The sequence below is a fragment of the Syngnathus acus genome, chromosome 21, assembly GCF_901709675.1.
Source record: "Syngnathus acus chromosome 21, fSynAcu1.2, whole genome shotgun sequence".
NCBI classification, from domain to species: Eukaryota; Metazoa; Chordata; class Actinopteri; order Syngnathiformes; family Syngnathidae; genus Syngnathus; species Syngnathus acus.
Genome location: NC_051105.1, coordinates 10,530,483 through 10,558,382, shown reverse-complemented (window position 1 = coordinate 10,558,382; position 27,900 = coordinate 10,530,483). Strand labels below are relative to the sequence as shown.

At 43.1% G+C, this 27,900-nt stretch overlaps 8 protein-coding genes across 10 annotated transcripts; 5 read left to right on the top strand and 3 right to left on the bottom strand.

The window, feature by feature from the left end:
* Window positions 1–190: 190 nt before the first annotated feature.
* klhl41a (kelch-like family member 41a) lies at window positions 191–2,717 on the top strand. The gene is made up of 6 exons (XM_037240444.1): window positions 191–1,363; window positions 1,443–1,600; window positions 1,679–1,786; window positions 1,848–2,033; window positions 2,112–2,258; window positions 2,338–2,717. The coding sequence occupies exons 1-6, from the start codon at window positions 284–286 to the stop codon at window positions 2,447–2,449; spliced, it is 1,791 nt and encodes a 596-aa protein (XP_037096339.1). The 5' UTR covers window positions 191–283; the 3' UTR covers window positions 2,450–2,717.
* On the bottom strand, window positions 2,547–6,895 carry fastkd1 (FAST kinase domains 1). 2 transcript variants are annotated; one of them, XM_037240411.1, is made up of 16 exons: window positions 6,692–6,895; window positions 6,475–6,547; window positions 5,926–6,383; window positions 5,780–5,848; window positions 5,576–5,701; window positions 5,099–5,497; window positions 4,913–5,023; window positions 4,698–4,829; window positions 4,129–4,615; window positions 3,947–4,061; window positions 3,738–3,866; window positions 3,543–3,674; window positions 3,355–3,468; window positions 3,071–3,215; window positions 2,885–2,999; window positions 2,547–2,790 (listed from the first exon to the last, which is right to left on the bottom strand). In XM_037240411.1, the coding sequence occupies exons 3-16, from the start codon at window positions 6,261–6,263 to the stop codon at window positions 2,695–2,697; spliced, it is 2,508 nt and encodes an 835-aa protein (XP_037096306.1). In that variant the 5' UTR covers window positions 6,264–6,383; window positions 6,475–6,547; window positions 6,692–6,895; the 3' UTR covers window positions 2,547–2,694. The 2 variants fall into 2 exon arrangements, with proteins under 2 accessions (XP_037096306.1, XP_037096307.1); XM_037240412.1 differs by lacking the exon at window positions 6,475–6,547.
* Window positions 6,896–7,000: 105 nt separating this feature from the next.
* Window positions 7,001–11,695, top strand: ppig (peptidylprolyl isomerase G (cyclophilin G)). Of its 2 annotated transcripts, none has more exons than XM_037240433.1 (13): window positions 7,001–7,150; window positions 7,667–7,765; window positions 7,984–8,058; window positions 8,142–8,249; window positions 8,353–8,397; window positions 8,476–8,563; window positions 8,649–8,678; window positions 8,768–8,907; window positions 8,991–9,165; window positions 9,241–9,420; window positions 9,507–9,591; window positions 9,674–9,813; window positions 9,916–11,695. In XM_037240433.1, exons 2-13 carry the CDS (start codon window positions 7,705–7,707, stop codon window positions 10,847–10,849), a joined length of 2,061 nt encoding a protein of 686 aa, XP_037096328.1. In that variant the 5' UTR covers window positions 7,001–7,150; window positions 7,667–7,704; the 3' UTR covers window positions 10,850–11,695. The 2 variants fall into 2 exon arrangements, with proteins under 2 accessions (XP_037096328.1, XP_037096329.1); XM_037240434.1 differs by having other exon boundaries at window positions 7,010–7,150; window positions 7,682–7,765.
* ccdc173 (coiled-coil domain containing 173) lies at window positions 11,280–14,996 on the bottom strand. The gene is made up of 9 exons (XM_037240452.1): window positions 14,551–14,996; window positions 14,122–14,330; window positions 13,883–14,056; window positions 13,554–13,759; window positions 13,331–13,487; window positions 13,127–13,266; window positions 12,797–12,989; window positions 12,416–12,580; window positions 11,280–12,346 (listed from the first exon to the last, which is right to left on the bottom strand). The coding sequence occupies exons 1-9, from the start codon at window positions 14,597–14,599 to the stop codon at window positions 11,993–11,995; spliced, it is 1,647 nt and encodes a 548-aa protein (XP_037096347.1). The 5' UTR covers window positions 14,600–14,996; the 3' UTR covers window positions 11,280–11,992.
* A 193-nt stretch (window positions 14,997–15,189) lies between these two features.
* Window positions 15,190–25,940, top strand: phgdh (phosphoglycerate dehydrogenase). Its single transcript, XM_037240453.1, has 13 exons — window positions 15,190–15,495; window positions 16,468–16,619; window positions 16,700–16,765; window positions 16,985–17,039; window positions 17,208–17,306; window positions 17,390–17,522; window positions 17,618–17,766; window positions 17,857–18,009; window positions 18,142–18,280; window positions 18,442–18,569; window positions 18,651–18,873; window positions 19,036–19,264; window positions 25,930–25,940. Exons 1-12 carry the CDS (start codon window positions 15,358–15,360, stop codon window positions 19,188–19,190), a joined length of 1,590 nt encoding a protein of 529 aa, XP_037096348.1. The 5' UTR covers window positions 15,190–15,357; the 3' UTR covers window positions 19,191–19,264; window positions 25,930–25,940.
* On the top strand, window positions 19,794–22,679 carry klhl23 (kelch-like family member 23). The gene is made up of 4 exons (XM_037240451.1): window positions 19,794–20,295; window positions 20,417–21,616; window positions 21,747–21,899; window positions 21,987–22,679. The coding sequence occupies exons 1-4, from the start codon at window positions 20,238–20,240 to the stop codon at window positions 22,295–22,297; spliced, it is 1,722 nt and encodes a 573-aa protein (XP_037096346.1). The 5' UTR covers window positions 19,794–20,237; the 3' UTR covers window positions 22,298–22,679.
* ssb (small RNA binding exonuclease protection factor La) lies at window positions 22,995–26,249 on the top strand. The gene is made up of 12 exons (XM_037240477.1): window positions 22,995–23,123; window positions 23,702–23,759; window positions 23,866–23,969; window positions 24,039–24,213; window positions 24,392–24,499; window positions 24,574–24,677; window positions 24,764–24,835; window positions 24,921–24,963; window positions 25,046–25,186; window positions 25,326–25,512; window positions 25,588–25,710; window positions 25,788–26,249. Exons 2-12 carry the CDS (start codon window positions 23,709–23,711, stop codon window positions 25,865–25,867), a joined length of 1,188 nt encoding a protein of 395 aa, XP_037096372.1. The 5' UTR covers window positions 22,995–23,123; window positions 23,702–23,708; the 3' UTR covers window positions 25,868–26,249.
* mettl5 (methyltransferase like 5) lies at window positions 25,707–27,680 on the bottom strand. The gene is made up of 7 exons (XM_037240532.1): window positions 27,268–27,680; window positions 27,073–27,187; window positions 26,803–26,987; window positions 26,584–26,666; window positions 26,426–26,477; window positions 26,303–26,352; window positions 25,707–25,990 (listed from the first exon to the last, which is right to left on the bottom strand). Exons 1-7 carry the CDS (start codon window positions 27,365–27,367, stop codon window positions 25,949–25,951), a joined length of 627 nt encoding a protein of 208 aa, XP_037096427.1. The 5' UTR covers window positions 27,368–27,680; the 3' UTR covers window positions 25,707–25,948.
* Window positions 27,681–27,900: the final 220 nt, after the last annotated feature.

The following is a 27,900-nucleotide window of genomic DNA, read 5'->3' as shown; positions in this document are numbered from 1 at the left end:
AGTACAGATATGAAGCTCATAGGTTATTTCGGTGAGGGCCGCTAACAATGCTGTTACGAATCACCAGGGTGACGAGGCTCCTCGGTTGTTTTTACTCCATGACAGCTGTTTGTGGGCTCTGATAGGGCCAAGCTGAATTCCTCCCAGATGGGGCGCCGAGCTAAATTTAGAGGAGCACGGTTATACTGACGGGAGCCTCGGATCTGACCGCTATAAAACTCCGCTCCTTCACCGCGGCCGGTTGTATTCGCTCTGCTGCTCTTCTGATCCAATCGTGACCGCAATGGACCCTCGAGGGTTGAAGGAAGATCTACGGCTCTTTCAGAGCACTTTGCTTCAGGATGGACTCAAAGAGCTCCTGAATGAAAATAAATTGGTGGACTGCATCTTGAAGGTGGGCGACAGGAGCATCCCTTGCCATCGGCTCATCCTGGCAGCATGCAGCCCTTACTTCCGGGAGCTTTACTTCTCCGAAGATGGCAGGGAAGTGGACAAAAAAGAAGTGGTTTTGGAGGATCTTGATCCTGCCGTCATGGAGGCCATTGTGAAGTACATGTACTCGGCAGAGATCGACATCAACGATGACAACGTGCAGGACGTCCTGACCGTTGCCAGCCGCTTCCAGATCCCTTCGGTGTTCACAGTGTGCGTGAACTTCCTCCAGCAGAAGATAACCATGAAGAACTGCCTTGCTATTTACAGGATGGGGCTGATGATCAACTGCCCCAGACTGGCAGTAGCGGCTCGAGATTACATCGCCGATCGATTCATGACCGTCGCTAAGGACTCTGACTTTTTGGAACTCGCGCCTCCTGAACTCTTTGCTCTTATTGGAGCAGATGCTCTGAATGTGGAGAAGGAAGAAGTGGTGTTTGAAACCCTCATGAAGTGGATCAGGAAAGACAAGGAGAATCGCATCAAGTCCTTAAAGGAGGCCTTCGATTGCATCCGTTTCCGATTACTCCCAGAGAAGTATTTCCAGGAAAAGGTCGAAAAGGACGACCTCATCAAAAGCAATCCGGATGTCGCTCCAAAAATCAAAGAGATCAAGGAAGCGTTTGCGGGAAAGCTGCCAGAGAAGAAAAAGGGCGATGCTGAAGGCGAGGAGGCCAGCTTGCCCGGCTACCTGAATGATACTCGCAGATACGGCATGTTTGCTAAAGACTTTGTGCTGATGATCAACGACACAGCTGCGGTGGCCTACGACGGGCAGGAAAACGAATGTTTCTTAGCCGCTACGACTGAGCAAATCCCCCGAAACCACATCAGTCTGGTGTCCAAGAAGAACAACCTCTATGTCTTGGGAGGACTCTTTGTGGACGAAGACAACAAGGACAACCCGCTGCAGTGTTACTTCTATCAGGTAAAGATTTGGTTTAATCACTCAGAAGAAGGTTGGTGAAGTAGTGGTCGGAATAAAGTTGATTTAAATGTCCTTCTAGATGGACAATCTTGCTGGAGGTTGGGTTGCGTTGCCCCCCATGCCCTCCCCTAGGTGCTTGTTTGGTATGGGGGAGTTTGAAAATCTCATCTTCGCTGTGGCGGGAAAAGACTTGGAGAGCAACCAGTCCTATGACACCGTTATGTGCTATGACACGGAGTAAGTCTCGCTGTTTTTGTCAAGAGTTTCGATTGAAATCCTTTAATTATTATTGCTTTTATTTTGGACGTTTTTTAGAAAGCTGAAGTGGACTGAAACAAAAAAGTTGCCCCTGAGGATCCATGGACACAGCGTGGTTTCTGAGAACGGACTGGTTTATTGTATTGGCGGGAAAACAGATGATAAGTAAGTTGAACTGGGTTTTTTTTCTGCATTGTGTTGGTATTCATTTTTCGTTCAAACCCAGCAAACCGACCAATAAGATGTTAGCGTACAACCACAAGAGGTCCGAGTGGAAAGAGGTGGCCGCCATGAAGACGCCACGGTCCATGTTCGGAGCCGTCGTCCACAAAGGGAAGCTCATTGTGGCCGGAGGAGTCAATGAAGAAGGCCTCACCGCCGCCTGTGAAGCTTACGACTTTTCAACCAACAAGTACGTAAATCACACTGAACCGAGTAAGTCCGGTAATCTCCATTACGCTTTAATTTTCATCGTCCACCCATTTTCCAGGTGGTCACCATTCACAGAGTTTCCCCAGGAGAGAAGTTCCATCAACCTGGTCAGCTGCGGAGGACTCCTGTACGCCATCGGAGGCTTCGCCATGGTGCAGAACGACAACAAGGAGTGTGAGCCCGTTGAAGTTGTGGACATTTGGCAGTACGTGACTTTTTGTGCCGTACGTAGCGTTCTGTCGTGAGACTCGACCGCACTCTAAGAATGCGTTTGCTCCCTCCAGGTACGAAGACGACAAGAAGGAGTGGACGGGGATGATCCGAGAGATGCGCTATGCGGCCGGAGCCTCCTGCGCAGCCATGCGCCTCAATGCGGCCCGTATGGCCAAATTGTAACAGCTCGGGAACAGATTTTAATCTATACACTTGCAGACTTCAATTCCAACTGAAGAGAAACAACTCCACAGATGAAAAAAGAGAACAAAAGCTCCCATCTTGTAAAAAATATTTTTTACTCTATGAAAGCAAATATCCATGACATGATGAATATAAATAAGTAGCACTTGATGATACTTCTGTAAAATGATGACTAGGCTCAAACAGTGTTGACTTTAGAACTGTTATTTCAATAAATAAATCCTTTAGGGCAAAAGCTCTGTAAATATTTTCTTTTTGAGGTATTCCTTCCACGCATCCAGTGTTGAAAGCTCCATTGAGTTCCATTCAAAGTGAGGGATCTGGAAACACAACAAGGGTAAGACAACTTAACTTGCGTATGTTTGACAGCCAAGATAATGTTGAGAATATTTTTGTAATATAAATAATACACACCTGAACAACACGATATCCCAAAATTTCAAGATGCCGTTTCCTCATTAGGGCCTCCCCTTTTATATGCTGGGAGTTTTTGCAGAAAGACTTGGAATCGATGAAGTTGATAGCAACACTGTGTGATAAGTCGAAACAAATAAGTACTCACTTTACAAAAAAATTCTTTCTCGTTCAGTAGTTTCCTACCGTTGTGCTCCCGGTGGAATTTCGTTCCTGATGTCGTCCAGTGAGTTCGAGTCCCAGTGGATCTTCCCTCTGTCCGAGATCTGCAAAGCACTCGGCTGGCTGTAAGGCAACGGCTGCAGCCGCTTGTCCAGAAGGCATTCAAAGTCTGTGGGACAGAAAGGAAAATATTCACAGGTCATCTTTGGTCTTTTTAATATTGTATTTGTTTTTTGTTCATTGACTTTCATTTTCTTTTTTTTAAATTATGTCGACCAGCATCCCAGAGCAAATTGAATTCGACTCACCTACAGTGTAAAAATACGGCGTGACCTCTGCAACGCGGACAAAATTAATCCCACCAAGAACTTCGCCCAACATTTTGTGAATCTGCTTCTGTACAGGATTGATAGCCCCGTTCCCTGAAGAGAGATTTGACACATTACGTCCGACATCAGCTTCCAGCAGGTCCGTAGCCACAAGAACCTTCTCTTACCTTTCTTTTGCATCTGCTGGCAGTAGCGCTCGTGGAACCACGGCACCTGAAATTCAGGACACTCCAGGCACACGGCGCGGTTGAGCTCCATGAGACGTAGCCGGGTCCGCATGTTCAGGGCATCAGGTAGCACTGTGCAGTTAAAAGTATATAAGACGGATATGGAACAAAACTTAAATGGATTTCCGCACATACTTTCCAGCTGGGTGTCCAGTTTTCCCAGAAAATCTATGCTGAAGATTTCTTTGAGTAGTTCTTCGGGAAAACAGGCAGCTACCGACAAGTTATAGGCCAGCAGAACTAGTATATGAGGGTCAAAGGATCCTAGAAACACACACAAAATGTTGTCCCTGCTCAAAGATGGCCACGTGGTTCATAAGAATCAAATAAACCTTCTTACTTACTGATATGAGGAGTGAAGCGCTGTACGCAAACATCGTATAACTTGTCCGCCTTTTCGGAATCATAATTGAGGATAGAAAATGGAAGGAGGGTGGCATACGTTGCAGAGTGGTGAATCTTAAAGAGAGAAACGAACGTTTGTATCTTTCAATGTGAGGCGTTTTTTTTTTTTTTTTCAAATCACCTTGTCGATGTCTTGAATGGCCACATCGGCGATCCGCTCCATTAAGGGAGGACAGTGATGATTTATTCTGGTTAAGAAGATGGACACATCTGGCACGTTGGTCCAGTTGATTTGGTCCATCATCCTCTGTAGCGTAGCCACGGTGTCGTCCAGCAACATTTCCTCAAACCACTCCCCCGAGATGCTCTTGAGTTCCTCGAGAAGCAGGTCCAGCCGCTCGGCCGTCTGCAGCCTCTGCTGGCCGCAGCGGTTGAGGCTCTGCAGCAGCCCCACGTACCTGCCGGGGGCGCCGTGGCGATACGACGGGTCGTTGCGAAGCCACCTGGCCACGGCTGAGGAAATACTACTGAGGTCGTTGAGGTTGCACTGGGACACCACTGCGTCCACCCGCGAGATCACGGCTTCTTCCAGGCGCGGTGAAGGAAGCATGGACAGGACGCGGGTCAACATGGTCACTTCGTAGGGGAGGACGCTGCACTCTAAGAATCTCAAGTAGAAAAAGGGGCCATTCCGACTTTTGGCTTTACAAGTTGATGGATTTATAAACAGTTTTTTGGATATCAACTTACTTGACTAAGATGCTTCTTAGTTTGGCGAAGAGTTGTGGATTCGGATAATGCAACTGGTAAAGGGATTGGGTGATTCTACCGATCTCCATGGGCCTGTAGATGTCGAGGTTTCTTTGGATTACTGTTACAATCCTTGGGGAAAAAAATCTGGATTAGTGAGTGATGTCAACTGGAGCTGCTTAGCAGCTAACAAACCCGGCATGATATGGACTCACTTGTTTATCAAGCTGAGGTTCCTACTCTGAATCTCCTCCAGCGTCTCAACAATGGCCAACGCCTGCTGCGCGCTCAACTCATCAGCCAAGAGAAACGCCGTGCTCTCCAAACTGCAAGCCATAAAACAGGCACACTGATCAGAAATGGTACAAAAAATTACAATTGTGTGTTTTTCCACAACAAACCCGTCTCTGATCTCCTGACTGGCCATGGGTGCCAGAGCAGCAAACAATTTCGTAAAGGAGAGGGGCTCCGTGCTCGACTCGATGAGTTCCATCAGCCGTAGTTTCACAGCCAGCCTGAAGTCGCAGTTGTTGAACTGCAGCGACTGATACAGCCCCATGAAAATGCTGATGTTTTCCGCCTCCAGCCTGGGAATGTTGCGCAAGAAGATCTGGTTGCATTTCTCCAGGAGAGGCCTGTGGCTGTACTTGATGTTGCGCAGGAATTGCACCACTCTGCGAGCGTTGTTGTAGTTTGACGGATCCATCTTGTCTAAGAGGTGGTCCGCTCGACTAATCAAGGCATCCCGTAGACGGGGAGACACCAGGGATGAAATGCTAATCAGTAACGTCGTTAGGATTCTGCAGAGGGGAAACACCACCATTGTATCAGCTTTTGATGCTCTTGGCGGCTAACCGATTAATCATCTTTCTACCAACCTGGCATCATTGATGGACGACAACTTCTGATCCACAATGTTTGTGATGTGGCCCATTAGAGGACTTTGTTGAAGTTGCTGATCACTAAGGCAAATGGCAAACTTGGACAGGGAAGTTAATGGAAGTCTGCAAATATGCAAAAAATGATTATTTTAAACTTATACCAGGAAATATGAAGACACTCAAATGAAAACAATGACTCACTTGTCTAATCTTAACCAAGCCTCTGAAACCAAATGCTGAACAAGCGAGTCATGAGGATCTACATTCAACCTGAAAAACAGTACAATAGCATGTTGCACATATTTACATATATTTCCATCTTCAGATTGATGCTTCACTTCACATACCTGAGGAAACTATACAGTAAGTCCACCAACATAAAGTCATCCATGAGAGAAATTTTGTTCTCAGCCAGAACCCGAAGTGTCAGGAACTGTGGATGATTCTTGATGAGATGAACTGTTCTTAGCAATTGCGGTTTCTCTTTCTGGAAATACCACAGCATCTTCACGGCCAAACTCACGTGGTCCACAGTGAGCTTGGCCTTGTTCTTACCCACCAAGTCAAACACATGGTCTTCGGCAGAACAGATCCGCAACTGATCCAGAACCTGATCGTGGTTTACGGGGACCTTGTGAAGTAACCTTCGAAAGCAGGTGCTCACACGCTGGAGTCGAAACATCATCTTGGGCCTCAGCTCACAATTTGCTTCATTGTTGGATGTGCATTATAGAACTGTCAACCATCATGTCATCGTGACAGGGGGTCACGCCCACAAATAATAGTCAGAAGATGAATTATGTTCCTAGATGAAGAAACACATATAAACAAAAAAAAAAATTTATAAAAATATGTGCTGTAACAATCATCTCGAACACGTTAAAGACAACGCTTACCGTCACGTTAAAAATGTGAAAATTCCTTCATTCAACTGGATTGAGTAATCGGTTTTGTAACGTGGTATTCACGCTGTAGTAACAATTACAAACAACATCAAACAAACTTAACCGCCACAAATTGCGCGAATGTTCAGTAACAAATATACAGATTAAAAGAATTTGCATGGTTAAGATAAATGAAAAACGAGGGATAAGCATTTAAAGTCAAACTCACCTCGCATGCGGGCACTACTTCCTTATCAAGTGACGTTTTCAAATGCAATTGGTGCGGCTGGTTTTGGCCTCCGAGTTCTAGTTTGCATGTGCCTCGAGCAAAATATAAACAAAAATACTCCAGCTGGGTGAATAAAAAGAGATTTTGAATTAAAATGATGGCACACCGTTATAATGATAATTAATTCACGTTTTTTTCCTTCCTTCATACAACTAAACCATAATAGAATTTATCATCATCTTCTTTATAGAACATCTTTGGCGGAGTCATTGACGTGCCGTAAAGTAGTCACTATCTGCCGGAAAATAAAAAATGGCGCACTATTCCTTCCCGAAATGCACTGACGTGACGTCCTCATCGCGCCATCTTCGGAAGCGGACGAGCAGTGGACATTGAATGAAGAGCCGTGCCTTTTGAAAGAAACCCCTGCTGCATGGAGTGATAATATCCATTTTTCAGGTAATGCGAGTTTTCATTCATTATGTGTCGACTATTAAGTCGTCCATATTGCTCTTGAGCCTAGCTGCTCTGGAATCCATCCATGTTGCCGTGCTAAATTATGCTAAATTATAGCAGCGAGGCCCGTACAGATATCCAGTAGGAATCTGGGATCAATGTCAAATTTAACATTAGAAATGAGCGTTTTATGAATGTGTGAACCAAGAAAATGCGTCAGTTATGCATTTCAAACATTTTCAACGTGCTGTGTAGTTATCACGAGCCGCGTGGGATTTTAAATGGTAGCTAGGCTAATGTTAGCACATTTCAGTTGGAAGCAAGTAGATACGAGCTGGAACCATTTCTCCGTTTAAAATTTTCAACTCTTAAATTTAGAGCTCTATTGTTCACACAGCCTTTTCTATGTTTAAAGGGAGAAGGTAATGGATTGAAAACTTAAGTAATGTCTACTGTTTATTGGTGTCATTACAGCTTTGTAACATATGTAATAATATTATCATGTGTCTGATATCTAAGGTTTTGCTCCTTCAGGTGGTTCAGCAACTCCTGTCATCATGGGGATCAAGGTTCAACGTTCTCGGTGCTTTCTTGACATTGGAATTGGAAGCGCAGCAGGTAAGATCGGATGTTTGGAAGACTTCGATTCCTGATAAAAAAAAAAAATTAGCTGATAATGGACAATTCTGTGTTGTACTGAGATGTACTTCTAATATTTTGACAAATATTGAAATCTCCATCAAAAAGTCATATCGGTCTGGCCCCATTTAACTTTCTATTACTACATGTTTTATATAATACAGGTTTCCATTTTTTCAAATCCATTTCTTTTGCAGTGGGTCGAATCATTATCGAGTTGTTTACCGACGTTTGTCCCAAAACATGTGAAAACTTCAGATGCCTTTGCACAGGTGAGTTATTCACTACAATTTCACTCCTATTAAAATTTCACTGCAAAAAATATATCTCTCGTTCACATTGTATTTTCTTCTAGGTGAGAAAGGTGTTGGTAAAGGAACCCAGAAACCTCTTCATTACAAAGGATGCCTGTTCCATCGCATTGTGAAAGACTTTATGATTCAAGGAGGAGACTTTAGCGAAGGTGGGTGCTTAATTTTATTGATTTATTATGAAGCATCACTAAATTAACACACCAAAGAAATTAACAGAAACATCTTCTGATCTACTTTCTTTTGTTTCTGTAGGCAATGGAAGAGGGGGCGAGTCCATCTATGGAGGCTTTTTTGAAGGTAAAGATGTTGCGGGCTAGTCAAATGACCAATGGCTTGAAAATGGTTATACAATTTTTGCAATCCCTATACCCCCAGACGAAAGCTTTGCTGTGAAACATAACAAGGAGTACATGCTGTCTATGGCCAATAGAGGAAAAGATACAAATGGATCACAGTTTTTCATGTAGGCACCCAGAGGTTTTCTCAATATTACTGAATTGATGTCATTATTTGCTTGTGAATGTGTTGTTTTCTCTGAATCCTCTCAGCACAACAAAACCAACTCCCCATTTGGACGGGTAAGAACTGTACAGTTGCAATTCTTTGCATTGATATGATGCACGATGTACATTTTAATTCTTTTTTTTTTTTTTTTTTTTTGTGGCAGGGTCCATGTGGTTTTTGGTCACGTGATTTCTGGTCAAGAGGTCGTACAAACTATGGAGAATGAGAAAACGGATCCCAACAGCCGACCCTGTGCCGAAATCAAGGTTTTAAACTGTGGGGAACTTGTCCCCAAATCAAAAGGTTTGCTCCCAAAAATGAGTCAAGCAAGTATTTTCTAACTCTGCAAGGTATGACCATCTTAACCACGTCTTATGTTTTTGTAGCAAAGAAACATGACAAGAAAAAAGAGCGAGCCTCGTCAAGCTCCAGCAGCAGTTCAAGTGACTCCGACAGCTCCTCGGCATCGTCCTCTGACTCTGAAGAGTCTGACAAGGAGGCCAAGAAGCAGAAAAAGAAAGCCAAGAAGCAAAAGAAGAAACAGGAAAAGGAGAAAAAGACGTAATTGACCCTCAGATTCATTTTAGCACGTAACGTTTGAAAACCGGTGCTGATTTATCACTTGTGTTTTCACAGTGCCGAGCCTGAGATTGTCGAAGAGAAAGAACAAGAAGAGGTGATCACATCCACCGTGCGCCCTGAGGAAATACCTCCCATTCCTGAGAATCGGTTCCTGATGAGACTCTCACCGGCCGAGAGAAAGAAGGAGGAGCCTGAGAAGGACAAAGACGGCAAAGATGAACGGCCTCGAGACAGGTGGGTCACTCAAAACTTTTTCCCTTGTGTTGATTGAGGGAAAATGAAACATTAGTTGATAAACATTCATGTGTTGCTCCTGGCAGATCTGGCGCGCAACATAATTCTCAATATAACAGAAGATTGGTAATGACACGATCCGGCAGGAAGATCAAAGGCAGAGGCCCCAGGGTGAGCGTGTGTTCCGTAAACCGGCTGCACTTTTCCATCTGTCCGCCCGCAATCGATTCAGTACGTCTTTTCTCCCCTGCAGAGATACCGAACTCCTTCACGTTCTCGTTCAAGATCCAGAGATCGCTATCGCCGTAGCGAAACTCCGCCCCACTGGCGTCTGGAGTTGCAGCGTCAGAGGATGAGAGCAGTCACGGGGGAGCGTTGGATTAAAGGGGACAAGTAAGATGCCGCAAGAAAACCCTCGTCATTGTAGTGCTTAACACTATCGCACACGTAAAATTTTTATTTGGTTGATTGGACTTTTTGTTTTCCTTTTCCCAGAGGTGACATGAGTGAGGACAAGGACGAGGCCGCTAACACTCAGAGGAGAGAACGGCGGACCTCGGCTTCAAAGGGTGAGCACACCGACGACGGGAAAAAGGACAGGAAGTCTCGATCGCAGAGATCCAGAAGCAAGGACAATTCAGGGGAGAAGCAAGGTAAGCAGAAGGACAAGAAAAGGCCCAAGTCAAAAAGCCGCAGTAAAAGCAGAGAGAAGAGCAGAAGGTCCAAAAGCAGAGAGAAGAGGAGACGGTCCAAAAGCAAAGAGAAGAGTCACAAACATAAGAGTAGTGAGAAGAAGGCTCGCTCTAGGAGCAAAGAACGAAACGCGGACAAGAAAGACAAGGAGAAGGAAAGCGATCATCACGGCAAAAAGAAAAACAAAGACCAAGAGCCCGACGGCAAGAAGAGAGAGGATTCCAAAACGAGCAACGGCGAGACAAGGCGGACAAAGTCTCAAAGCAAAGAGAGAAGTTCCAAGGACCGCCACCGATCCAGCAGCAGGACCCGAGAAAAGAGCGGACGCGCCGCCTCCAAAGACAAAGACGAAAAACGGGACAGAGAGAGGGGAAGGGAGCGTAGCAGGAGCGAGCGTAGGCGACACGGCGACGAAAGGCGGAGGACGCGTAGTCGGGAGCGCAGAAGCAAGGGCCGCGATACGCACAGAAGCAGGCGCTCAAGAAGCAAGAGCAGCAGGAGGGGGCGGAGCAAGGATCGCAAGGACAGCCAACGGAGAAGAAGACGCAGCTCCAGCAGCAGCAGCAGCTCCTCAGACAGCGATCAAGACAGACGCAAGCGTCGCAAGAGCCCCGAGTCCAAACGCAGAAGATCCAAAAGCGCCTCCAAGGACCGGAAAAGAGCTGACGCGACAAAAGGCAAAAGCAACAACAAGAGGAGTCACTCGAGCTCCAGTTCGAGCTCTCGCAGCGACTGAGCTCGTCTTAAAGGGGAAGTCGTTTCCAAAATGTTCTTTAACATATGTTCTAGTCTGAACATGACATTCCTAAGTATAAAAAAAAAAAAAAAAATCAGATTTCAAAAACTCAATTCAAATCAGAATGTCGAGTTTCGACTAGCACATACAACATATTGGCAAGAAAAAAAAAATCAACTTGATTTCCTCTTGAGAATGGCTTGGCGCTTTAATTTTTTTCTTCTCCGAGACATCCTCATATAATGGTCAGCCTACTTCGTCTTTCAACAAAGAGCCGCACACATCGATATTCCTTACATGTCCACAGTGCCACTTTTGAATTCTCTGGCAGTCAAACGGGAGGCTGGAAAGAGAAGCGCTCGAGCGGAACCGATAAATTGCAGCAACAAACAACCGCTGCGCCTTGTGAGCCTCGGTCTTTTTTTTTTTGTTTGTCTTAGCACTAAGCAGGAAGGCAGACTGAAGTGCTTGCTGAAGGTGGGGACAGAAAACCACACCATAGTTTGATTATTTGGTTCAGCTGGTTAAAGATTTTACTGTAAGACATGTTTGTTTGTTTGTTTGTTTGTTTGTTTTTCTACAGAAACTTTTATTTAACGTTTTTGGGGGAGTAGCAAAAGAGATTTTTTTTTGCATACCTGTTCCAGACTTTGAGGTTTTATCTTCACCCATTGACGTTTTAAATGACACCACATAGTCTTTGTATTCTTGTTGTCGTTTTGTTTCTTTTTTCTTTTTAACGGAGTAAACTGTAATGTCAGCTTAAAAATCATCTTATGTGAAATGCTCTCAGTAGGAGCTCCTCTCTGTAGATTGGAATTAAAATACATCATTTTGATTTTAAAATATTGCTGCAACGTTCTACTACAATTATTAACACTCACAAAATACAGTTACATCGGTAAATAGCGAGCGAGTCTTCCTGTGAATGTAAAGTACTGGGTGCCACAAGAGGGCGCCAAAGCAGCACTTTTCCATTCGGAGAAAAATGTCAACTATGCAGGGTAACACTCTTATTATACATTCCGGTGAAAATATCTTCAGAATTTCACACACCACAGTGAAGAACACGCCAGATAAATTAAGGTTTCGAATTCATCTAAATCTTTGTCTTCACCAACATTGTCAAGTTCAGCCAGTAAACTATAACCACGTAAAGCCCAACCTCTTCTTTGCATCTTCAATATCTTCAACCTCATGGATCTTCTTCTTAATATCCTGCGTTTTGTCTGAGACATATTTGGGCATTTCGGCACCGCTGCTGTCGTGAACGAGGTAGCGAGGTCTCGCTCCGGTGAAGGTGGGGACCCCGGTTACTCCTTCCCTCGCGGCTTTGTAGAGTGGAAGCACGCTGCGCTGAGCCGTGGCGGCTGCCTGGACTACAGCCCTTGAGTACTGTTGAAAGCCGAGCTCCTCCTCAGCGAGGAGCTCCATGTTCTTGGCTTCAAACTCGTGCTCAGCTTGCCTTACTTGATGCTGCTGGGCTTTTCTCTCCACCTACATTGGAGCAAAAATGGCCAAATGTCAAAACTGACTCCTGAGTCAACTCTTGCCTTCATCATCTACCATCTGGCTTGCGTTGAAGTCCTGAATCTTCTGGAGCTTCTGCCGGATGCTCTGGGCCTTCTTTTGCTCTTCTTCAACAAATATTCTGTCACCTTCTTTCTTCGCTTGAAGAGCTTCTTTTTCTTTCTCCTTTCTGATTAGTTCATTTTGCTCTTTCTCTTGAATCTAGCCAGACAAGTTTGCCATGTTGAAATGCCACAAACTCTCCAGAAGAAACATTCTGTACTGTTTTTTTCCCGAAAAGTGGAAAATCCAGGTCGAGAATTTAAAACTCGGCCACAGTTTGGTTTTAACTCAGCTGATTCGGCAGTTTTAAGAGCTTAAACTCTGGCATGAGACTTTTACATTCTGGACCTGGCTTCGCCACAATACTTTTGTTACCACTTGTTCCCTGTGAGCTGCGATTGACTTCATCATTTTCAGCCTCTTCTGCTCCTCCTCCCATTCCTGCTGCATCCTCTGTGCATCCTGCTCCGCGACAGCCTTGGCAACGCTTTGCTGCTTCTGCCGCTTCTCCTCTTGCTGAACCAATGTCAGCTTGTCCATAATCTTCTCTTTGCAATTCTGGACCTCTCTGAGCAGAGAAAACAAAAACTCAATGGTCTTGATTCTCCAGTCGCGATGTTGCCATGTGAGTGCGAAATATTATATTCTCACTTTTGACCAATGCGGATGCGACAGAAAAAGGAATACATTTCTCCTAGTTCTTACCTGAGCAACTCCTTCTCTTTATCCCGTCTTAACTTCATCATCTTCTCCTTTGCAGAAAGGAACAGTTTTCTTTGGGCTTCCTCCGCCTCCTGTTTTTCCGCATCGGCCGCCTTTGCAATGTCTCTTTGAGTGAGAAGCTCCTATGGAAAGGTGAAAGTCAAGCAGTTAAACGTGGTTGCACAAAAAATTCGGGAGCCCGCCCACCCGCTGAGCTTTCATGAAATCAATCTTCTGCTCGACTTTTGACTGCTCCTCCATTTTTTGCTCCCGTTGATGGAGCTCTTGAAGCCGTTGGATTTCCTCGCCGTCTTTCTTTGTCTCTTGCTTCTGTCGTTCTCGTTCTAGTTGTTTTCCCTTAATCCTACACGACAATTCAATTTTGAAAAACACGATGTGGCTATTAATCGTTAAAGAATTGATCACCTACTGCTTGTCCAGTTCTTCAGCAAAAACCTTGCACTCCTCTTTTTTCTTTTGCGTTCGTTCCTGCTCTTTTTGGAGAGCTTCATCATCTCTGGTCTTCACCATCTGTATGTATTCTTTTTCTAGGTCCTCAGAAGTGTTCTTCCTGCTTTGCTTCAACTTTATCTGGGCTTCTCTTTCCTTCAGAACTTCTGTTAGCAAGAGTGCCCGCTGTGAGATAAAATAAACAACATCCGAATATTTATTGCAATTTTTATTTCACTACTTTTAGAGATATTGCTTTAATTATAGGAATCAAATTCTCAGCATTCTCATCTTACGTAAGATACTTACGTGTAGTCCTTTGACTCGCTCCGTTTCATAGTAGAGCTGCTCCTTTGCCTTCTCGATCGCCTCTTTCCGCTTTTCTTCCCGATATTTGGCTTCTTCCATATCGATCTGTTTCCTTTTCTCCTCTTCAATCTGCTCCCGGATCTTTTTTGCCTCCAGCTTCTTCTGTCTTTGACACTTGAAATAAGCAGAAGGGTTTAACATGCAAACTTTATATACCACCGCCAATGCAGTTCACTTACTGCAAGTGTGTTCGGCCACAATTTGGCCATCTGTTTGGATTTCAGATGCAAGGCCTGCCTCTCCCTCATGGCCTCCATCATTGCTTCCTTCTCCTTGTCCACGTGATTAATTTCATCCTGGATCCTCAGCCAGTCAGCCTTGGATAAAACGGTAATCTGACGCAGATCTGGAAACTGGATTGTCTCGTTGGGGTCTTCAGCTGGAAAGGCTACGAGAAATGAGGTTGCCACAAAAATAGAATATAATTTTGAAGGCTAATTCTTATATTTATTGAAAATTTAAAAAAAAATTTAAATATTAAATGTGTATACCAGGTTAGACTTAATTTTCAAACTGCATTAAAATTCGCAATTTTTTGCACCTATAATGTTGCATAACTAAATTAAAAATATAACTAAAACGAGAAAAAAAATACAATTAGCTCTCACCACTTTTACCAGCTCCTTTCCGTTGGTCATGTTGAACCGCTGATGACATTTTTCCCCTCTAACGCAGTAATAATATTTGGTAAAGTTATTAAGTAAAGTTCCTAACTAAAGCAACATGTTCCAACTTTGTCAACGCCAGAATTGAATCATTTGTTGCCTTGTATCCAAGCAACCCATTTGAGGTACTCCCGCTTACTGCCGCAGGATGGTGCTGTTGGTCATAGTTCTAATTGTTTATTTCGCAATAAAATACTTTAATAACGATTTAAAACAAATTAATTTGTACCCTTTTATTATGTGTGATGTTTTTGGTAGGCATGAAAGAAATGTGTCAAGTTTTTTAAAAAAGTTGTCCGTCATTGTGGTTAGGCAAAGACAGGACTAACTGGTTTGCAGTGTGGTTCATTTGCCAATCATCACCAAACGAGACTTGCCCTATTGTCCAAAGTTTCCAACAGTTCTTCTTCTTTTTTAATTACTTTTCATTCTTTAAATGTAAATATTAGTTGTTGTTTTTTTTGTAATATATGGAGTATTTGTTTAGTGCAAAAATGAAAAATGCCAATGAGCAGAAATCGTCAGATCTGTCACGCCGATAGGGGGCGTGTTTTCTTCTTTAAAAAAAAGTGGGGGCCGTCCTCCACTCCCGCATGGCCATTCATAAGCTCCGAGCAACTTCCCGTGGCCATCATCAGTCGTCGCCGGAGCCTTCTTTTCGCACTCCTCCTCCAGGACTAGTTGCTCATTCATCAGCAACCCTGCCTGCACGAGAGACTTTCTTCTTACACAACACACAAGCCCCCTAAAATGGCCCCCATCTCCATTAAGAGCGTTCTCATCAGCGAAAGCGTGGATCCTCGCTGCAAGAGCATCCTGGAAGAAAATGGCATCCGGGTAACGGAGAAGCACAATATGAAAAAGGAGGAATTGATCGCCGAAATCAAGGTAGGAATGTCATTGGAAGTCTGCATTGCTGCATTCTTCCAACTACTATGTCTTCTTTTCTTCCACTTTCCACGAATGCATTGGGGGTGAAATGTGATTTTAATGCTTTGTAACTTCCACACTGACGTTTTTGTTTTTCTAGCTGAATGTATTTCAGTTGCAGATGAGTTTTCAGTGAAGGTGTATGGCGTGAGTTTGGTTAGCACCGCCCTGCTCTGACAAGATGATGCAATTCAGCCCACTACTTTCTCGAAGAGCTGCTGAGCCTGGCATAAATTGTGCACGTGACTCACACTAACACAAAAATATTTCCTTTTTGTCCACAGCAGCAATCTTTACCACCACTAGTTTTTTTTTTTTTTTTTTTTAAACCAGTGGTGGTAAAAGTGCTCCCAGTATATACTGAAATAGAAGTTTATATATTTGTGTCAATGCTAAGACTGATGAAAATACAAGTATAGCTTCAACTTAAGTAAATATTTAAAAATGATATGCCAAAATGGTGCTGCACTATTTTGATAAATAATTCGCATTTTCACTTGGTATTTGTTTTTACTTCCATTTTGTGAGATTTTTTTTTTTTCTAGGTCCACACTTCTTTTGTTGAAATATAAGCGAGGGCAGTACTGTTTCAACTTATGTATTGTGATTGACCTTTTTTTACCTCAATTTTGCAATTGCAAATTATTGTATGATTTCTTTTAATAGATTTTTTAGTCTTATATTGTTAACTTATTGTTATTTTTTTTAGTCCTTTTTTTAATAAAGTTCAATCATGAGTTTTGTTAACAAGGCACAATGAAAAACAGGTGACAGCATGGCGCTGTCAGCACAAGCAACCACTTCAGACTGAAAACTGTTCGGGTCAAGTGGCTTATACCGCTTCTTGGTGTTTGCGTGTCAGTGTGTTTGCATAGTTCATCATCCAGCCACACATGTAAAAACCGTTTGCTTTCTCTCTCACCTCATCAGAACTACGACGGTCTGGTGGTGAGATCCGCTACCAAGGTGACAGCTGACGTCATCAACGCCGCAGCCAATCTCAAAATCATCGGGAGAGCCGGAACCGGTGTGGACAACATTGATGTTGACGCCGCCACCAAAATGGGCATCATTGTCATGAAGTAAGCGTGTGTGACTAGTCTGAATTTATTGCTGGATTGTTCGCATGGTGAGCTAAGCAGATGTCAAACTTTTGGTGCAGCACGCCGAGCGGCAACACCATCAGTGCGGCTGAGCTGACCTGCGCCCTTCTGATGAGCCTCTCAAGGTAAGCAAATATTTGTCTGGCTGACCATTTAGATCAGCTATGAGTATAAAGGGTATTTGGAGTCATAACAAGTCAGGCCCACTAGAGGGCGACAAAGGACAACAGTTTTCATATGACCAAATTGCCATTTTCAATTACTCATCAAAAGTAGGTCATAGTAATTGGACATTGTGATTTTCCTAGCAAATATGTGACAATTTTAAACTACGTTTCATGCAGAAATGTGCCTCAAGCTGCAATGTCCATGCGAGCCGGCAACTGGGATCGCAAAAAGGTGAGCGGGAGGCTTCACAGCTGACGCTTTTCAATCTCTGTGATGAATTATAGTTGCATGGCCAACTCCATTGTCCAGTCAGTCGTCAGTAATGAGACGCGACATTCTGATTCTGCGGTGCTTTTGATTTAGTCAGCCGGATCATTGTCAAATTTTCTAATGTTGCAGTTCATGGGCTCGGAGCTGTACGGCAAAGTGCTTGGAATAGTTGGACTTGGAAGAATAGGAAAGGAGGTGGCCAATAGAATGCAGGCGTTTGGCATGAAGGTCGGTCACATCGTCACCTGACACTACTGAATTTTCCTTGTACTCTGTAATACTCACAAAAAGCATTTTTTTTTTTTTTGAAGACTATCGGCTACGACCCAATCACTCCAGTTGAGGTGTCGGCCACTTGGGGGGTGGAGCAAATGTCCCTGGAGCAACTTTGGCCTCTCTGTGATTACATCACAGTCCACACGCCATTAATGCCCTCCACTGTTGGTGAGTATCATAAAATCTTTACACAAAACAGTGATTGACATTGGTCCCTAAATCATATTTGAGTTGATTACTTTTGTCCTCGATATCCTCCCAAGGTCTACTCAGTGACGAAAGCTTTGCCAAATGCAAGAGAGGCGTCAAAGTGGTGAACTGCGCACGTGGTGGCATCATCGACGAAGCTGCCCTCCTCCGAGCTTTGGAGTCCGGACAGTGTGGAGGAGCCGGCCTTGATGTCTTTGTGGAGGCAAGATTATTTTCAAAGTCCTCGTAATATTCCAATTTGTGTGAATAATTAGATAGAATTGCAATAAGGTCCAGCTGGTTTGGTCCACAGGAGCCCCCGCAGGACCGTTCGCTGGTCAACCATCCCAATGTGATCTGCTGTCCGCATCTGGGCGCCAGCACCAAGGAAGCCCAGGCGCGGTGCGGCCAGGACATTGCTCTGCAGATCGTCGATATGGTGAAGGGCAACAAGCTGGTGGGAGCAGTAAGTTGATTTGACTTTATTAATTCATGCTTGCAGTTTCACAATATTGAGGCGGACAAAAATTCTAATTAGATTATTATTTTTTTTTCAAAATTATTTAAAAAAAATATATATATTTTTTTTCTATCCCAGGTAAACGCACAAGTTTTGGCGAGCACTTTCTCTCCGGACTCTTCTCCACTGATCAAACTTGGCGAGGCCATCGGAGCTGTGCTGCAGTCCTGTAGCGTGTCAAAGAATCCGCTGAGCCATGTACAGATCACATCTCAAGGTGCGAGCTACGTTATTGTTTTGTCCGTCAAGTGTTATGAGCTCATATGTAAAATTAGGATTGTGCACCCTCTAGTGGTGGAAAACGTGCACTGTATTTTATCGCTAATAGTAACTGATGAAGCAATTCTGATATACCTTTATTTTTTTTTAATTTACCAGGAGATGGCATGAAGTCATCAGCCAGTTACATGACGGCCGCTGTGCTGGTCGGCCTGCTTAACGGCAAATCGGACTCTTGCCCAAATCTCATCAATGTATTGAGTCTAGCTGAGGAATCTGGAATCACGGTACGACTTTGAATTCATACAAAACATCCTGGTTACAATAAATGCTGTGGTGTAAAGTTCCACTTTTCCCGGCATCCTCAGGTGAACCAAAACCACAGCGCGTCGGACGAGGCTTCTCCCGGCACATGCTTGGTGGAGATCGTGACCGACGGCTTCCGTTACAAAGCGACCGGCACCGTTCAAGGTGGCCGACCGGTCCTACTGGAGCTGAGCGGCAGTGTGTTCAGACAGCCGGTGTCGCTCGCTGGCAATTTACTGTTCTTCAAGGCTTCGCCAAGTCCTCAGCTGCTTTCATCGTTGGTTGGTAAGGAATTGGTCCAGGACTCTAAAACTTGACTACTCAAGGTCACGCATAAACAGTTCGCTGTCAAAAAATGATGTCAATGCTAGGGCTTAATTCTAGTGTTTGAATTGAGTTTTTGCTCCTTTAATTACACACCAATGTTCTCTCTTTTCTTTCGTTTAGGCCTGCTAGCCGCAGAGGGAGTGCAAATTGAATCTTTCAGTGCTCCTGCAGAGTGCTCCGGTGCGAGTTGGTACTGCGTGGGGGTGTCTTCTCTCCTGCGAGATCTCTGTGCCTTGAAGTCGTTGGTTCAGGAGGCGGCACAACTCAGTGCTTGAAGCAAGACTTGTCTTATTGATCAATCTTTGCCTTAGCATTTACAACTAACAACATTTACAGAGCCGTTTCCAGTGTTAGGATGATTTTCACTGTTTTGTCAGTAAAACTGATGCAAAATGTGTTTATGTACTTTTCTTATTTTGGGCTGGTTGATATAAGCCCCAAAAAACTGACATTATATTTGACACTTCATTCCTAAAGTACTCAAAATAGTGTTTACATGTTTACTTAGAATTTGCAAAACATTAAATCGGGTTGTAATGTTATGAAAATGGGTATGCACTTATGCAAAATGTTCATTTTAAAGTCCGCAGACAATATTGGGGTTCATCCGTCATTATAACGCCAAGCATAGAAATTATGCAAATATTAAAAGCAGTCATCTTGTTTTTAATTTGGAACAATAAAAGTCATACGTACATCAGATATTTTAATAAAAAACACTTCAAGGCGATCAATATGAATCGCAGCGATAAATACGCGCAGCATAACGTCGGGATAACTATAAAAAAAAAATAGCCACTGTATTTAAATGTGATGTTTATTAAATATTAATTGCCAATACATTCGTTCCCCATACCGCAATGGCGGTTCTAGCGGCAACACACTCGTGTCATGTTAATCCCGTGAGATTAGGTCAAACCTTGGCCACTGTAGAATTAGATTCCAAACACCATGGCAACGACGAGAGTGAGAGAAAAACACGAGTGGGAACTTGTCGCTCATTTGTATACGATTTGTATTCCAAGAGTTGTCTGTCTTTGTATGGCCACACCAATGCGCCGTCCACGTGCGCAACATGATCACGGGACCGTAGATGTTATATTTAGGAGGTGAGAGAGATTCCTTTGACTATCTTTTCTCAAGGGCTTGCTGTCGAGTGCAGCAGGGAGGAGGAGAAGAAGGAGAGCGGCGCGGCGCGGTGGGTCGTGGGGGGATGGCCGCTGTTGCATTGCACACAATCACCAAAATAGGACAGAAGCGACCGGCTGTGACGTCCCTACGTGCACTAAATTGAGCCCTCCGTGTTTTTTTTTTTCGTGTTTATGGAGAAGAGCAACCAGGAACAACAGTCATCGACGAGAATTCATGGACAAAAGAAAGGTGAGTGTGATCTTCTATTGTTGAATCCATGGGACAACGCTATGAATAATAAATGAAATTGATATTTATGGTCAGAATATCTGCCTATAGGGTCAAAGTTCGAATTTTTGTTTTGCTGCAGATACAATGTCACAGAAGCAGAATGAGGTCTACACCTATGAGTTCTGCGACCCGGATCATCCAGCTGAGATCCTGGATGCCCTCAGGCATTTCTACCTCAATGGACTTTTTACAGACATCACTCTGCAATGCGCCGATGACTCGGAGCGGGTGTTCCGCTGCCACAAGGCGCTACTGTCCGCCAGGAGCTCCTACTTCCAGATTATGTTCACAGCTGATATGAAGGAGAGGTCCAACAGTGTCATCAAGCTGGCCGGAGTAGATTGCGAGGTTCTCGCGGTTTTGGTGGATTACGTTTACACGGCTCAAGTGAGCATCACGGAGAAGAACGTGCAAAGCCTGCTGGAGGCCGCCGATCTGCTGCAGTTCATCTCGGTCAAAAGTGCGTGCGAAAGTTTCCTAGTTCGCCTTCTAGATGTGGACAACTGCTTGGGCATGCATGCGTTCGCTCAACTCCACCTATGTCCGCGACTGGAACGTGAGTCCAGGAGGGTGATGCTGAGCAGGTTTGCAGAACTGATCCAGCAAGAGGAGTTCCTGGAACTGGACTCCAATAAGATCCGGACGTTACTGCAGAAACTCAACGTGCCGAGGGATGAACTGCTGATTGACGCGGTGACCAAATGGGTGATCCACGACTTGGAGAACCGTATGCATCGCACTGTGGACCTGCTGCGGTCAATCCATCTGGACCTGGATGAGACTACTTTCCAGCAGTGCCTAGCAACGAGTGAGGAAAGGTTCAAATCGACGCTCGCTCAGGCTCTGACCCCCAAAAGTAAAGCGAGAACCGCAGATGGAAAAACCAACATTTACATTATTGGAGGATACTACTGGCATCCTCTTTGTGAAGTTCACATATGGGAGCCTACACGCGACACATGGCAGCGAGGAAAAGACATGCCGGACCATGCGAGAGAGAGCTACAGCGTGGCTTTACTCGGGGCCGACATCTACGTGACAGGAGGCTACAGGACCAACACGGTCGAGGCCCTTGACGCGGTTTTTATTTACAGCTGTGACTATGACGAGTGGACGGAGGCGAGCCCCATGATCACAGCCAGATATTACCATTGTTCGGTTGCTTTGCACGGCTGTATTTATGCTATCGGAGGCTATAGAGGAGGAGCTCCAGAGCAGGAGACAGAATGGTACGATCCACTAAAGAAGAAATGGTTCCCTGGGGCAAGAATGATCCAAGGTGTGCAATGAAACTTGTCAAAATCCCCAACCCAAGCAAAGATTTGGGGTACTTAGTTTTTTTTTTGTTGTAAATTTAGATTTTTGTTTTCATGCATTTTGTAAGTGACTGCTTCTTTTGTTCTTTTCAGGTGTAGGAAATGCCACTGCTGGTGTGATGGGAGATAAAATCTATGTGACCGGAGGCCACTATGGATTCAGGGGAAGCTGCACGTATGAGAAAATTCAGGTCTACATGCCAGATATCAACGAGTGGAGCATTATTACAATAAGCCCTCATCCAGGTATCAGTCCGAGAAGATCAAACAGGAATATACCGTATATTTATTTGGCATTGCGTTTCAATTGCGATTCCTATCTTCTTTTTTCAGAGTATGGACTGTGTTCCGTGTCTCTTGAGAACAAACTTTATCTGGTCGGCGGACAGACGACGATCGCAGATTGCTATGACACACAGAGAGAGGAATGGAGCTCGATATCGGTGATGAAGGAGAGGAGAATGGAGTGCGGCGCTGCGGTCATCAATGCTTGCATCTATGTCACAGGGGGCTACTCCTATTCTAAAGGGACTTACCTGCAAAGCATTGAGAAGTACGACCCAAAATTAGACACCTGGGAGATTGTCGGGACGCTTCCTAGCCCGTCCAGGTCACATGGATGTGTCTGTGTGTACAGTGTTTGATGTTGAGATCTTTACATACTTCTTGGTTGCTGTGTGACAAGTACAAATACATTGAATGACCAGACGTGCCAATCGGGAAACTATGCAAGTATTAATGAATATTTTTTATTGACCTTACAGGATGAAGAGTTACGTCATATTTGTGTTGGATATTCTTTTACTCAAAAGAAATAGCATCAATCAGAACAACAACAATGACCTTAGTTGCTCTTTCTGGGGCTTTTAGATTGGCCTGTGGAAAACCAATTGCATTACACAAAAGAACTATTGATGATTCCATTACTTACACACATTTGTCCACACTAAAGCCCTGTAATATTTGTTGCAAACCGGTTACTTGAAATGTATTTACTCTATTAATTTATTTTAAATAAATTTATCTCTAGAAAAAATACTTTCATTGATTAATTGCATGCCCTGTGATTGACTGGCGACCAGTCCAGGGTGCATGCTGCGCCAGATCCCAGATGTTCTAACACATCTGTGATAGGCTCCACCTGCAACTTTATAATGGGGATAAACAGAAAATACACTGTAAACCATAAAAAACAAAATAGCAATGAAACACCACTTTTATATGTACTAAATAGTTAGTTGAAATATGATAAACAATCATTTACATTTAAATTCGTCAAATCGTGTGACGGCAGCGACACGTAGCGACAGTTTGATGCAATTGCATCTTCCATACTATTGCGCATTATTGACTTTTGGTCCTGCCGACTTTCCGTAACACGCAGTCAGTCCCACATGTACAAACTGGTGCCAAAGTAAAATCCCTCCCTTTGAAAGACTACATTTTCCACCGGCGCGTATCAAGTGCAACGTAAGTACAGTACAACCGGTCAATGGAAGATGAAATATCAGTAGCTTTTTGTTTAAATGCCCTCCCGAAAGATTATCATTTTTAATTTGCACACGACACCCCTGTTTAGCAGCACGCTGTCTATCGATAGAATGGAGTCACATGGTTAAACTCATTCAATGTGTGCTAAAATTGTATACCTACATGAATATTATCACAAGTTCATACCGTGGTGTCAATATGAAAGTAATTTTTCTTCTAAATGGAACCATTTGCCTATTTGAGAGCACGCTGTTTGGCTGGTGTGCAACTGCGACATATTAGCTTGATAGCATGCTAGCTACAATAAAGAACGACATAAGAACGCCAAAAAAACAATCAGGTTTTGATTGACAATTGTATGTAATAGATAATTGTTTTAGCACGTTTGTTCGATTGGTGTGCCTGTGACGGTTTTTTGATGATGGAAATTCGTCATGTAATGTAAGTTATTCATTGTGGACGCCTCATTTCAGAACTAGTCGTTTGTATACCTCTCCTGAATTTAACAAAATACCAATGCTTAATAATCATTTGTGACCATTGTGTTTTGCTCACAGATCAGTCATGTCTGAACAAATGTCCTCAGTTGAAGTGAAAGTGGCTCGACAAGTCGAGGTAATTTATTTATATACTGTTCAATTGGAAGCGTTTTATTCAGGCCTTAAAATATTCTTGATTTAAAAAATTAAAAAAAGGACATTTACTGTATTCCTCCTTGCAGTACTACTTTGGGGATCACAATCTTCTCAGGGACAAGTTTCTGAAAGAACAACTTCAACTTGATGATGGCTGGGTCACATTGGAGACAATGCTCAAATTTAACAGGTTTGTGTCTTTGTTGCACACTGGTTTTTTCTCAGAGTTTTTAGTGTTCTCTTTACATTCTCTTTCCAGACTAAAATCGCTCACCTCTGACGCCAACGTCATCATTTCCGCTCTCAAGAAATCACCAAGTGGCCTTTTGGAAGTCAGCGAAGATAAGACAAAAATCAGGAGGTGTCCTGAAAAACCTTTACCTGAACTGAACGACGAGTACAAAGATGCTATCAAGCACAAATCTGTCTACATGGTACTACATCATTCGTTAGTTTTCCATTCTATAAAACTTCCAGATATCTGTAGTTTCACATTTTCATGCCATACATTTATTGTTTAAGTACTATAAGGTATTTTTTCATTTGTATCATCAGGATCCGATCTCCCAGTCTTTCACATTACACAATAATTTGTTCCATTTGTTCCTCCAGAAAGGTTTTCCCTTGGGAACCTCCCTTGATGAGATCCAGGAGTGGTTGAATGCCAAAGGCAACATAGAAAACATTCAAATGAGGAGGGATATGGAGAGGCAGTTCAAGGTTGGGAAAAGTTCATTTAAAATTGATGGATGAAATTTTGGGAAGTGTTATATGAACTCCATTTCTGTTGGCAGGGTTCGGTGTTTATCTGTTTTGACACGGAAGAGTCATCCAAGAAGTTCCTTGAACGTCCCGACATCAAATCATTCAAAGACAATGAGATGCTTGTGTTATCAAGGTTTTTTTTTTTTTTATTTTATATATAAATGATGAACAATTAATAGCATGGCTTGTGCAGAGTCAAATCTTCTTTTGTGCTTTTAGGGAAGCCTATCATGCAAAGAAAGCAGAAGAGAGAAAACAACACAAAGCACAGACAAAAGCAAAAGTGAAACAGTGAGGACATAACAGATTTATATTTTCTAAATAAAATTAAAAAAAAGTTTGAAACTAACATGCTCTTTCCACAAATCTCCCTCAGGGATAAAGAACAGCAACAGAAACACACGGAAGAGAAAACTATGGTGAGTTCCCTTAATCCTCTCAAGCTCAGTTCTGTTTTTTTTGGGAGGTTTGCTAATACGAGCAACATTTGCCGTTTTGCAGGATCAGCTCTTGGAAGAGTACTCAGGTTCTTTGTTAAATTTCTCTGGCGAGCTGCAAGATGTTTCCAGAGAGGACTTTCATGCCGTGTTCTCCGAGCATAAACGAATCAAGTGGGTCGATTTTACAAGAGGGGCCAAAGAGGTAAGTCAAGAGTTCCTCCAATTAATATACATATAGTATCACAGATGTTTATTTTATTAGTGGAAGGTATTTTTAAAAATATTTGATAGTTGCATCGTCAAGCATTTGGTTAATCAGATCCGTTTTGATTCTTAACAAGGGCAACCTCCTCTTTGACGGAAATGCAAAGGAAGCATTTGAGAAGGCCAAAGAGGCGAATGACGGCGAGCTTAAAGTGAAGAACAATGTCATTACTTGGAAGCTGCTTGAAGGGGAAGAGGAAAAGGAGGTCTTGAAGAAGATCATTAAAGCGCAACAAGAATCACTCAGCCGGAATAAAGACAGAGGTAATGACTCAGTCAAAACACAGACCATCGCTTGATTCTCCTGCTTTTAATTAAAATAGTTTGTCTATCTTAAAGGCAGGGGAAAATCCGGCGGTAGAGGAAGAGGAGGTCGCAAAGGGAGAGGGGGAAGAGATCAAAACAGAACTCAATACCAGGGCAAGAAGACGAAATTTGAAAGTGATGACGAGGAGGAGGCGGGTATGTAAACATTTATTCCAAGGCAGTATCACAGTATTTGCATGAAATAAGAATTTGCAATTTGCTTTTTCCTCCAGCCCCTGCAGCCCCAAAGAGAGAACTCGAGGAAGCCGATGGTCCCGCGGCTAAGGTGGCCAAAACTGAAAACGGATCCTAATGAGGCCACGCGCTGATCATTTCTTTTGGACAAAACATTTATTATATACAGAGGCAAACAAGTCCATTCCAGTCAAAAGCATCAAGCTTTGGAGAAGCGAAGGAAGTCCACCTGAATGTCAACCTGGAGAGCAAACCTTGGTGTCAGTAATCTGCTTTGGAAGTCCTTTATTGTTTCTCTTCAGACGATTTGATTTTTATTATGTATAAACTTCTGCTCTCTGAGACTCGGACTGTAATTTAATTTCAACTGAACATTTTAGTTGGTTTTCTAAGACTCCTCGTGTGACAAAAAACTTCCCTTCATTAGTAAAAAAAAAAAAAGCTTTGCTATTTTTACGTTTTCATTGTGAATCGCAAATAAACCATGCTTAACAATTGAACCGTTTTGATGTGCTTGCTCAGCTCTTGGAGTGTGAAGGGTATTTAAACTCACCGATTTCTTTTTGTGAAACTTATAAGATGCCGGTAAGTCGTATCTCAGTTCTGGTTAGGGTTAAAGAAAAAAAATCAAGGAATCAACTAGTTTGTTTCAATAGTTCTAATGTGCATGCATTACCTGCTATGACTTCCATCTTCACTCCCCAGTCATTTGCCTTCTTTTGTATGTGCTGCAATGGGAGAAATAACAAACTTGTCAGACACACTCACTGTTTTTGTTGTTAATTTACTGCCTGCAAAGTTAATTGCAAGAATGGGGGAAGAGGGTTAACTTACCTCACGTGTTGATGTTTTATGAAGTGAATATACAGCTGTCTTTGCCATTGTTATGGCAGCTCTCAAAAACTTCATGTCCATACCTTGAGGAAAACAATTCCGAATATATTTTTTACTAAGGCAGAAGCTCATAAAATGGGACATTATCAACACATTTGGCACTAAAGTCTCCAATCGAAAATGATTGATTGTGCATAAATCTGATAATTACTTCCTCACCCTGATTATGTTTTGTTCCAAAAGGAGGATTCATGATGACAGTGTCAAAACTGTTACGATAGTCTTCTGCCTTCAGCGAACACAAGTCACACTGGACCAGATCAACATTGGAAAGCTCGAATTCATCAACATTTCTTCTGAAAATGTCCAGCGCGTCGTTGTCGATGTCAAAGCCGACGCATAACCTTTAGAAGACATGCCAGAGAAGCTTACCCAGTGATATTTCAGTATTAATGTTGATAATTATTACAAAACGCCAGATAAGCGCACCCAGCTTCGAGCATCGCCGCACCGATGCTGAGAACTCCACAGCCACATCCGAGATCCGCCACCAGTTTCGCCTCGATGTCATCAAACGTGTTGTGTATAGTGTACAGCATGCACGCTGCAGAATCACAAAGTAATTTTTGATTAATTTAAAGGAAAGTAAACAAACGCCCAGGTGAGCGCATGCTGTTTTCTCACCAGCAATATGTGCACTGGTTGGATATTGTTCCAGAAGGATTTTGGGCTCTTCAAATGTATCCACTTGTTGTAGACAACTTTCCAACTCTTTAAGTTTCATCGTGGGCAACTATCAAAACTTAACTTGTCCATTGAATGACTGACAAGGCGATAGTTTTCAGTAAAATGTGAAGTTTTACTGTCGACGAGACAACTTCCGTTTTGGTTGTATCAACCAAAGCATACCGACATGGAACAAAATCGCGCGAGAGTGGAGCCGGTCAAATTGTTGCCAATGTTAAATAAAACATTACCCTTTAAAACATGACATTGTAACGACCATAAAATACAAATGCACCACGTCAAATTTGAAACATGAAATTAAGTTGCACTTCTTCCTACTCTTTCTTTAGACGCTTTCTTTAGAAAGCATGACAGTTCACAATTTTTCATTTCTATTTTACTGATGGGTTGGATTAAAATTAGGCTGTTGTTGCATAAAAGTAAATAAAAAAATAAAATAAAACCGACAAGCACACGGAAATAGATGCGTCTAAACGAAGCTGGGAATCCAGCTTCCATAAAATAAACTACCTAAGCATACATAAATTAAGTGTGAAACTGCAACTTTTTTCTTCCGAACGTGTATACGTA

Coding starts and splice junctions, on each gene's coding strand:
- klhl41a (XM_037240444.1), top strand. CDS start 284: ATGGACCCTCGAGGGTTGAAGGAAGATCTACGGCTCTTTCAGAGCACT. Junction 1,364..1,442: donor TGCAGTGTTACTTCTATCAG/GTAAAGATTTGG, acceptor ATGTCCTTCTAG/ATGGACAATCTTGCTGGAGG. Junction 1,601..1,678: donor GTTATGTGCTATGACACGGA/GTAAGTCTCGCT, acceptor GACGTTTTTTAG/AAAGCTGAAGTGGACTGAAA.
- ssb (XM_037240477.1), top strand. CDS start 23,709: ATGTCTGAACAAATGTCCTCAGTTGAAGTGAAAGTGGCTCGACAAGTC. Junction 24,214..24,391: donor AGCACAAATCTGTCTACATG/GTACTACATCAT, acceptor TTGTTCCTCCAG/AAAGGTTTTCCCTTGGGAAC. Junction 25,711..25,787: donor TGATGACGAGGAGGAGGCGG/GTATGTAAACAT, acceptor TTTTTCCTCCAG/CCCCTGCAGCCCCAAAGAGA.
- ppig (XM_037240433.1), top strand. CDS start 7,705: ATGGGGATCAAGGTTCAACGTTCTCGGTGCTTTCTTGACATTGGAATT. Junction 8,908..8,990: donor ACTTGTCCCCAAATCAAAAG/GTTTGCTCCCAA, acceptor ATGTTTTTGTAG/CAAAGAAACATGACAAGAAA. Junction 9,592..9,673: donor TCAAAGGCAGAGGCCCCAGG/GTGAGCGTGTGT, acceptor TCTCCCCTGCAG/AGATACCGAACTCCTTCACG.
- fastkd1 (XM_037240411.1), bottom strand. CDS start 6,263: ATGATGTTTCGACTCCAGCGTGTGAGCACCTGCTTTCGAAGGTTACTT. Junction 5,849..5,925: donor TTACTGTATAGTTTCCTCAG/GTATGTGAAGTG, acceptor ACTGTTTTTCAG/GTTGAATGTAGATCCTCATG. Junction 4,616..4,697: donor CTAAGAAGCATCTTAGTCAA/GTAAGTTGATAT, acceptor TTTCTACTTGAG/ATTCTTAGAGTGCAGCGTCC.
- mettl5 (XM_037240532.1), bottom strand. CDS start 27,367: ATGAAACTTAAAGAGTTGGAAAGTTGTCTACAACAAGTGGATACATTT. Junction 26,478..26,583: donor ATAAAACATCAACACGTGAG/GTAAGTTAACCC, acceptor CTCCCATTGCAG/CACATACAAAAGAAGGCAAA. Junction 25,991..26,302: donor AGTTTCACAAAAAGAAATCG/GTGAGTTTAAAT, acceptor TTTGCTCTCCAG/GTTGACATTCAGGTGGACTT.
- ccdc173 (XM_037240452.1), bottom strand. CDS start 14,599: ATGTCATCAGCGGTTCAACATGACCAACGGAAAGGAGCTGGTAAAAGT. Junction 13,267..13,330: donor ATTTCATGAAAGCTCAGCGG/GTGGGCGGGCTC, acceptor ACCTTTCCATAG/GAGCTTCTCACTCAAAGAGA. Junction 12,581..12,796: donor CAGCTCACAGGGAACAAGTG/GTAACAAAAGTA, acceptor TTGTCTGGCTAG/ATTCAAGAGAAAGAGCAAAA.
- phgdh (XM_037240453.1), top strand. CDS start 15,358: ATGGCCCCCATCTCCATTAAGAGCGTTCTCATCAGCGAAAGCGTGGAT. Junction 17,307..17,389: donor TGCAGGCGTTTGGCATGAAG/GTCGGTCACATC, acceptor TTTTTTTTGAAG/ACTATCGGCTACGACCCAAT. Junction 17,523..17,617: donor ATTAATGCCCTCCACTGTTG/GTGAGTATCATA, acceptor TATCCTCCCAAG/GTCTACTCAGTGACGAAAGC.
- klhl23 (XM_037240451.1), top strand. CDS start 20,238: ATGGAGAAGAGCAACCAGGAACAACAGTCATCGACGAGAATTCATGGA. Junction 20,296..20,416: donor AATTCATGGACAAAAGAAAG/GTGAGTGTGATC, acceptor GTTTTGCTGCAG/ATACAATGTCACAGAAGCAG. Junction 21,900..21,986: donor TACAATAAGCCCTCATCCAG/GTATCAGTCCGA, acceptor TTCTTTTTTCAG/AGTATGGACTGTGTTCCGTG.